Source organism: Toxotes jaculatrix, chromosome 14 (assembly GCF_017976425.1).
Source record: "Toxotes jaculatrix isolate fToxJac2 chromosome 14, fToxJac2.pri, whole genome shotgun sequence".
Lineage (NCBI taxonomy): Eukaryota > Metazoa > Chordata > Actinopteri > Toxotidae > Toxotes > Toxotes jaculatrix.
The window spans coordinates 2,158,946-2,168,369 of record NC_054407.1 but is presented as its reverse complement, the minus strand read 5'-3'; the positions used below and the strand labels follow the sequence as shown (position 1 = coordinate 2,168,369).

The window sequence follows — 9,424 nt, the reverse complement described above, 5'->3', positions numbered from 1 at the left end:
AAAAATCAGTCAGTAGCAGATTCAGCAGAGCACATTATCCAGCCAATCATTCCAGACAACATCTAAAACCACTGTTCATACTGACGTCACATCATAGGTCAAATTTTATAATCATAATGACAAGCATTCATTTCAGGAGAAATCTGAAATACTCAATGGGTCAAATGGTTAACGCATCACCTCCTAACTGGGACAGACACTGAGGCCTATTTTGCAGGTGAGAAAGGGGGTCAGGTGTTTCATTGTTCTCTGCCAGTCTTAAAGTGGCTCACAGTCCATCCCAGCACGGTGTCACTTTCACTCCCACCTTAAACTCCATTACTCAGGTTCACTTCTATATCATGGACAGTAAGGCTAATATTTCCATAACTTCCAGGCACTTTGCCCACATTACCCTCATGTACTCTGCAGCCTTTTACCGATGTGCCCTCACATGAAAAGTACTTCTGGTGTTAGCCTTAGCTTTGAGGATAAGAATTCACAAGAAAGAACTGAAACAGTTAAGAAAAGCAGTCTTTGTTCATTTTAAATGGGCTGAGCATGAAGCCATGAAAACTTCAAATACACTCAGATACTTAGAATGTTTTTTTATTGACTTGAACTCAAACACTGGAGCCAGTGTGTGAAAAGGACTAAAAGTTGTACTTCCATTTGCTTCAAACTGTCCAGGAAAGGAGGAGATTTCTGGTAAGATATCAGTTTAGATCCCAGATACACACATACTTGATATTGGTGACAGCTCAGAGTGTGTTCAGCCCCACACACACACACACGCACGCACATACGCACACACACTTAAGAGGTGACAGGTCCTATGCAGCTCCATGCAGGTACAGGGCGAGGAACTTTCTGAATGTTTCAGGCTTGTATCCCGCCAGACCAGCTGGTACCTACAGGGGACGCACACAGCAAACCAGTCAGAGTCACATCACTTCACATGACTGCTGAACAGGCTCATATAAAATCTATTACTGAAATAACAATGAAGGGATGAACTGCTTCAAATCCTAAACCATCACACATGACGAGACTGTGTATTTTAAAGCCACAAACAAGCACAGAATCCATTCTGATTGGCTGTAAAAAGCTTAAGGAGTGACTGTCTTACTTTGACTTGTTTCTTCTTGATCAGTGGTCGGACTTTGGCAAAGTCATAGAGGTCCACGTCTTCATCCAGCCACAGCTGAAAGGAGCAGACAGTGTTTATACGAATTAATCACGCAGCACTGAACAGTTTTAGGCTTTTCTTATTTGATATTATATAATATTGATCATTCTTATTTGATAGTAGATGTTAAGATTTTGTTTGCTGTTGCACCAACTAAAGCTGGTGAACAATGGGATAGCATTCATTTTGGTTTCTTTACTTAATCAAATTACTTTGTTAGGAGAACAAGATTCAAGATTTAGCTCTGAATAAAAGCGTGAGCCAGAATTAAGGTGTAAAAACAGAGGAGAGAGTGGAGGAAAGAACGAATCCACAGGTCGGTTAAATACAGTTTTAGGCTCCTTGCTGCTTTTCAAGTGACATCTGAAAAATGACCTAAGAGCTAAGGAAATGTCCTGTTAAATTCTGTTCAATGGAAAATGACTTTGGTAACATATTTCAGTGCCATAAATTATCAATAAGTATGATACATGACACAGCACAGTTATGGCTTTGGGAGGAAAATGGAGTATCTTTAAGTTGCAGTTACTGAGGGTCAGAGGTGGGATTGTTTTCAGAGCACCGTGCTTCTTTGCCTTATGGTGTGAAGCTTCAGCCTTACAGCAATATCACCAACAGCTGCCATGTGGCTGTGGACAATAGAAATTGGTTTATGAAGAAAAACTGTGAATATCAACGCAAAAAAGATGGATAATTTAAGCTTTTCATTCAGAGTATTCAGAGCTACTGCTTTGTAAAGCTTTCGTTCCTCTGGTCCACCCATCGTCTATTAGCATTTTCTTCCTTAGCTGTGTATCCTGATGTCACGGCTGTTAAAGTAGAGTGTGTTTGATTCTCTCACACACAATCACAAAAAAGATGAAGCACCTGGTTCTTGATGCCGTCATCTCCTGAGAGATCTGTGGTGTTGAGCTGGAAAACCATGAACTGGAAAATTCGGCCATTGGTCCCCACAGCCTGTACAGTTACAGGACAATCTAACACACGCTGGGGCTCAGTCTGAGAGACACACACAAACACAAACACACACACACGGATTATTATGGTTTGGGCCAAATAAATAAAGTATCTGATGCATCTTAAGTACAACAGTATGCCCTCACCCCGTAGAGTTTGCGTGCGCGGGCCAGAGCGTTTCCAAAGGTGAACATGACCATGCTGGCTCTGAACTGTTCTGGGCGAAGCTTACAGCGAGCATCAGCTCCCTCCAGGAAATAAAGTGTGTGGGCATGAGGGTAAGGGTAGTCTCCCCTAAAACCTGATTGGAAGAGAGAGGCATCAGGTAATCACACTGAACACTGGACAAAATGACGCTCAGCCTCAGGCAACTGTTAGACCACGATGAGAACATGATGAGAACACTTCTTCTCACCTGTGCAGTTCACCTCCTCTCTGTACACGTTCACCTTCTGCAGGTCGATGGTGGGGGACACTGGGTGGAAGGTTTCCAGGACTTGATCTGCCGTGTCGGCAACTTCCTGTTTCCCAGAGACCTCAGGGAGAGGATCCATGCAGGTGTGCAGTGAACCATTATGACCTCTAATCTGGAACAGGTCCTCACCTGGTCCCCAGGATGAACAGAAATTCAGTAAGAATGAGTGTTGCTTACTCGTAAAAACATTCATTCATAACACCACTACTGAGTCCTGTACTATGAAGCAGGATTTGGGGCTAGCAAGCACCAGGCTTAACCCTGGGTTCTCAGGGTCAAGAAGGTGGTTCACCTCTGACTGGACTATATCGCCATGGCAACTTATGCTGCACACCTAACCTGCTCAGAAACAGGTTAACTTCAGTGAGAGATCAGATCAAAACCTGTCAACAGCCCAGCTACTGACCAATCAGATTACAGGAACAACCAAGTGATCATTCCTACAGGATCCTGAGAGGGACAAAAAAGTTTGTTTGCTTCACATATTCATAATACTTTGTTACTAATTCAGTAAGAATAATAACTCACGTTGCTGTAGCTAAATTAGCCTGCAGGTGTTACGGTTTCTTCCCATGAACTTGCTTGTATCCAGATAAATAAACCCAGAGTTAACTGGGTTATTTCAAAACCAGCTTAGCAATACAAGTGATCCAGGGCAACCAGTGAAGTGGCTCAGTGAAGCCAGATAACCAAAAGATATCCTGGATATGTTGAACTTGCCTCTTGTCAAAGTCCCACAAGATGGCTGAAAGCGCAGGTATCCTAAGTCATCTAAGAGGGTGTAATACCACAGGGAAGAAAGACCGAAGCACGCTCTGATCGGTGTGCTCACCATCTGAGTCAAACTTCCACTTAGGGAACAATACCTCGTCGCCATGTAGCTGCCAGAGAGTACTTCTCAGCAAAGATCCGCCTTCCTATCGCAGGGTGGCTGGACTGCAGAGTCGCACACAGGTGGATCAGGTTGGTGAGCAGAGTGTTGCTGTCGGAGGAACATAGTACAGTGAAAGATGGTAACACTAAATGAATTGAATGGCATTTATACAGCACTTTTCTGAACTTACCAACCACTCAAAGCATTTTACAAGTCACATTCACCCATTCACATGCCGATGGGGGCATGAGGAGTAAATTTGGGTGCAGTACCTTCACCAAGCTGACATGCAGTAAAAAGTTCCTGTGGGTTGCAATCAGCTGCTGATTTTGAACCAAATACTTTCCACTTTTGAGAAACAGCTCTAACAACTAACTCTAACAACTAAGTCACTGCATTAGCAAAGGTTGTAACACTGGCTCATTTACAAATGTTAGCAAAGACATGAGATAATTGTGAGCAAGCTACTCAGTGGTGCCTTTAGGTGACTCTACATAGATAACTAAGGTTCTCTAAACCGTAATTAATGGCAGAATGGCTTTGTGCTGCAGTGAGCCATAGAGCCAAACCTTTCTGCGGCTCTGTTTGTTGTTTTGTTTATATAATTTACTGTAGCTTTCTTGCAACCTAGTGCTTGTTTCTGTTACGAACTTATGCTACACTTCTCCTCTGTTTCTGAATCTGAAGTCGATTTTCATTTTTAAAAAATGCAATTCAGCTTGAAATTTGCTGTTGTATTTTGTAACACATTACAATAATAGAAAAAAAACCGTTTCATTTATTCAATGTCCGCAAGACAAATTTGACACGTGGTACATGGTACCTGTATTTCTCTTTGCATGGTCGTTGCTCCGTTGTGTCCCAGAAGCGGGCATGTTTGATGGCATTCTTCACGCGCTCATCCTGGTCTGGTATCTGATTGGCAGGATTCTCAGCCAATGAGAGGAGCTGAGGGGGCAGGCCAGAGATCAGCTTTGTTTTAGTCAACCACAGAGCCTGACGCACACCTGAGAGAGGGGGAGAGAGGGGGGAGAGACTCATCAGTGAAGCTGTACTTTATATTTTTATTAGTATTTAGTAGGATATCAAACGTACACATAAGAACAACGTTAGGCTCAAAAAACAAGTATAGAATAAATGGATATTTCAGTTTTGCTAGGACAGGGGACAGTGGGCATCAGAAGGGACAGTGAGGACACATCATACTCTGATATAATTCGGCATATCCTCCAAGCAGCATTTGAACTAACTCAGATCTCAGCTTATAACCGTAAACACTTAGCCTTTAGCGTAGAAAGACTACTACTTCCACTTGCTAGGTGTAACTAAAAACATAGCTATGAGACTTTACCTTCCAGGGCGCTGGTCCTCTGGTGGTACACATAGCACGGTTTGTCTTTGTGCAGCGGCATGTCCTGAGCCGCGGGAGACCTGTAATACCTCGGGTCCTTGTAGTCCTTTTCCCACGCGGGGTAAACGGGCTTAGCCAGCCCCGGCACGTAGTGCATCCTTTCCCCGTAGGTGACCATCTCCAGTCCGGGTATCTCCACCCTCTCCCTGGGTTTACGCGCAGGGGGACTCTTGGCTGTCAGACAGCGGCTGACACCGAAGTGTCTCCGGGCCTGCAGGCGGCCGGCTCCTCCATGTGCCGACACCCGCCCCAGTTCCTTCAAGAAAACGGTTTGAGAAAACAGCGAAGCCGCCGGTTTCAAACACTGAACCGTTTCTGGAAACATGGCTCTGCTTCTTATTCAGTTTTCCAAGACTGAAGCTGTAACTTTGACCTAAGTCGTTGCCTGTCAAATGTTCCTGCAGGGAGCTGCCATCTTCTTTTTCTCCTTCTTCTTCACTTAAATTTGCGGCTGATTAAACGCAGTAAATGCGTGTTGCTGCCCCCTAATGTTCATTGTAACAACTCAATTGAGAGTTAAATCCTGGTAGAGTCCAACTTATGGAGAAATTTCACTACAGTTTTTGTTACTTCACATTTTTTTTTCGGCTCTGAGTATTGATTTTAATGAATGATCAGTGATACTGTCATGTTGGATCCACAGATTTCCCCACCCTCCCTCCCCAAATTCTTCCTCTTCTTTATTTTTATCATTACAGATGTGTGTGGATTGTGACACCTCTTGACTCCAGGAGGACTTAATAAACTGGATCCTTTGAATATTTATATAAAACCCCTAAAACGATAACTGTTTGTCCTCTATCTTCAACAGGCCCCCTGATGCTGCACACCCATCACCCTGTCCTTCAGTCTGTCTCTTTCTCTTTCCTACAACCTCTCAGTACATGCTCTACAGCTTCCTTACAGTTACAAGTTGTACTTTTATCAGAAGTTGTCTTGTCCATGATGCAAAATGAGGCATTGAGTCCTGCGTGTCCTAATCTTAGTGTAGAAAAAAAGTCATCTTCTTTCCTACATTTGGTTCTATGCTTCTCACTCTGACTTTTGAATTGTATGATAATCTCTAACTTTACTAGCAATATGATATGATAATAATAACAACAATTTTAAGCACTGATATTATTATTATTGTTATTATTATTATTATTATTGTTGTTGTTATTATTATTATTATTATTATTATTATTATTATTATTGTTGTTGTTGTTGTTATTATTATTATTATCATTATTATTATTATTATTGTTGTTGTTGTTGTTATTGTTGTGATTTGATGTCAGTTGTAATTTTATTCTTTTTATGTCATTATAAATAAATGAGCAACTATACAAATCATTCCATTCCAACTGTATTTTTGACAAGTCAGTTTCAGTTTTTGTTTTCAGTATCTCCATATTTCCACTCCCAACTTACAGTGAAAGTGAAAACAACATAGGGAGTTCCGTATGTATGTCAAAAGACCTTTTACATGTGAGATTACTGAAACTTTCTCCAGGGAAGCAACAAAATCAGGTCTGATTGTAGCATGAAGAACAGATGAATCTTAGAGCAGCTTCACAGATAAATGCTTAATTTGACAGCTAAAGCACACAGGCATGAAAACTGAATGCTGGAACTGAGAACAGAGATCCTTCTCTTCTCATCCTCTCTTGTGCTTTACGGCCATAGAGACTAAACTGAGGAGGAGGATAGCAGATTTTCCCAGCAGCATCCAAAACCAGATCTGACCCTGCAGACCTGCACAGACACAGACAGATGTAGATGTTACATAAAAGAGTCTTAAAGGCAAAGCTGCAGTAACATACACAAAGATGAAAAGAGGCAGTCAGAGAGGAAAAGACATGAAGTTAAAATGTAACTCATGTATACTTAATAAAGTTCTATAAGTATTATAGTACTGTAGAATTAAAATAGAGCCACATTAGGTGGGAATGCTTAATCCAGTCTAGTTGTATCAATCCGTCCTGGGTCCTTTTCAAAAGCTGGAGGCTGTATGCAACCAGAGAAAGACTGCAGACTGGAAAGTGCAAAAATCCATTCAATCATAATCTGTCATGTGTGCGTATATACATTTATATATATATATATATGTGCATGTGTGTAAATGTCTTTCTATGGCTGTTTTGAAACAATTGTTGTGAGGACATTTTGATGTTCTGAGGATTTTAGCCTGTTCACACTTCCTTAAAGTGCTCTATGAGGGTTAAGACTTGGTCTCAGGGTTAGAGTTAGAGTTGGGTTTAGGGTAAGGGTTAGGGTTAGGTATTTAGTTGTGATGATTGAGGTTAGGGTAAGGGGCTAATGAAGGGGCAATTTAAGGCACATTGAGCATCGTGAGGTGGAAAACAAGACATTAAAAAAAAGAGAGAGAGAGAAAAAAACACAATATATACAAAAGCAAAGTGGATAAAGTGCAGACAGGATAAGTGTAAACTGGAATTACAGGGATTACATATTTATATATTTCTTGTTCCCATGAGATAGGATCCAGACAGCAGTATAGAAAATTAATAAATGAATGCATCAGTATTTGTCATTGCTTGAGCCATAGAATGAAATATTAGATTGAGCTCTCACCTGCTGCACGGCTGGGCTGCTGAATGCTTGCACAACTTGGGGTGCTGGTTGTGGTCGGGGTAGATGTTGTTGTCAGGTTTTCTGGGGGGAGATCAGTTAATCATTAGTTATGGAACCCCAAAGTGTTTAATATTCGGTAAAGATATGCAATTATGAAACAGTCATATGAATATGTGTAAAATATACTATTCACTATTCAGCCCTTTCTCTTTTCATAATAGGTGAATTAAGAATGATCATTTTTCACATCTGATTGCCTTTTTCTCTTTTTATTTTATAATGGCATTTTTCCAGTGTCAGTTTTTTTATTTCACAATGTTTTTACATGAAGGCGGCATGTGATTGGTTAAAAAGTGAGAGAGCAGTGCAAACACCTCTGTCATTATGAGTGTCTTTATGAAATAAAGTAATTGAAATACCAACTAATTCACAAATAGTTGGTTTACGTACATGTTTTACACAATTTATTCACATGATTGTTTATTTCATATCTTTTATATTCATTTAATATTGAACACTTTTCCCATAATGAATCACCGGACATCACATGTGCAGTAAATTGCACTGTTATTGTTTACTGAAATAAATTCTTTAGTTTAAATGGCACTGTATTAGTAAATATTATGTATAAAGAAAAGTGCTGTTAGTGTTCATCAGCATCTTACCCTCTATCTGAATCAGGACGGGGGGGCTGATGGTGTCGGGCGGCTGGGTCATGCAGGAGTAATATCCAGTGTCTGCCTTAGTAGCAAAGTTGATATTCAGAACCAGGCTCACATTGGGGAGGATGGAGGAAACATTGAGAAGGGACACTCCGTCCTAGGAGATGAACACACTTCTTATTGTCATCATACACGTTGTACACAGTTGTGTGAACTGTATAACCAACCAAAATCACTGCTGTCATCCTTCACAACAAGAGAACAGATTTACTTGTTGCCAAATTACAGATTCTGTTAAATCATGTTGGAAAACCATTGGAAATATTTTGAGCTACCTTGTATCCATTGTTCCTCCACACCTGTGCAACATGTCTGGTTCCCAAACATGTGAACTCACAGCTCAGTTTGAAGCCCTCTCCAGCTGACAGCACCCTGCTATGTCCAGATATACTAACAATGGTTCCACTGCAGCCACCTACGGAAGATGCAGTGAAAGAAAAATTGCTCAGTTGAAAAAAAGGGTAATCCACTCAAAAAGTTGATTGGAATTGTTCAGCTTGAGATTGAGAGTTGCCAGTTTTCATGCTGAGGACTGTATGAAACGTTAGTTCATGTTAAAAAATAAACTCATAAACACATCATATATGTATGGACCAATTTACGTTTGCATTAGTAGAACACATCTGTTCAGAATACATAATTGGGTGCGACATATAATTTCATTACAAATGCTTATAAATGCTTTTTAATATAAAAAAGCAAATTTGCAAACAAATCCAAAATACAATTAGTCCTCTCAAAGTGAACTCACAAGGAAATATTGTTTAGTGAATATTTGCACATTCAGAAATACGTGGCATGTGTAATGCAACCCAACCCTTCTCCATTGCATTGGTGTATGAAGGCTCCTTTGCAATTCTGTGAATTCACATATACTATTTCCATAAACCTGCTTGTCTCAGAACTATTTTGTTAGTGACTATTTTATTTTTTAATCATGAAATACATGCTTTTCATGTCCTTCACTGTTAATGTGTTTGCACTGCAAATAATGACATTCATTCATACCAATAACAAAAATACGTAAACAACTAAATAAGAGACAATGACTTTTATTAGTATATAATAACGCACATTAACAGGACTGTGTATAATACTATGAATTTGTAATTTACAGCGACGAAAGATCTCACCTTCAGTTTGTGTCCAGCACAGCAGACTCACCACCACAACAAGCATGTCTCCTTCTTCTTTCTTCCTTTCTGTGTGTCTGTCACCTGCCTGTCATTATCAGACTCAG

The 9,424-nt window shown here is 40.4% G+C and overlaps 1 protein-coding gene across 1 annotated transcript; it reads right to left on the bottom strand.

Moving 5' to 3' along the window:
• Positions 1-572: 572 nt before the first annotated feature.
• mrpl37 (mitochondrial ribosomal protein L37) lies at positions 573-5,312 on the bottom strand. The gene is made up of 8 exons (XM_041054317.1): positions 4,826-5,312; positions 4,298-4,481; positions 3,467-3,582; positions 2,541-2,729; positions 2,272-2,426; positions 2,036-2,167; positions 1,109-1,183; positions 573-890 (listed from the first exon to the last, which is right to left on the bottom strand). The coding sequence occupies exons 1-8, from the start codon at positions 5,208-5,210 to the stop codon at positions 813-815; spliced, it is 1,314 nt and encodes a 437-aa protein (XP_040910251.1). The 5' UTR covers positions 5,211-5,312; the 3' UTR covers positions 573-812.
• Positions 5,313-9,424: the final 4,112 nt, after the last annotated feature.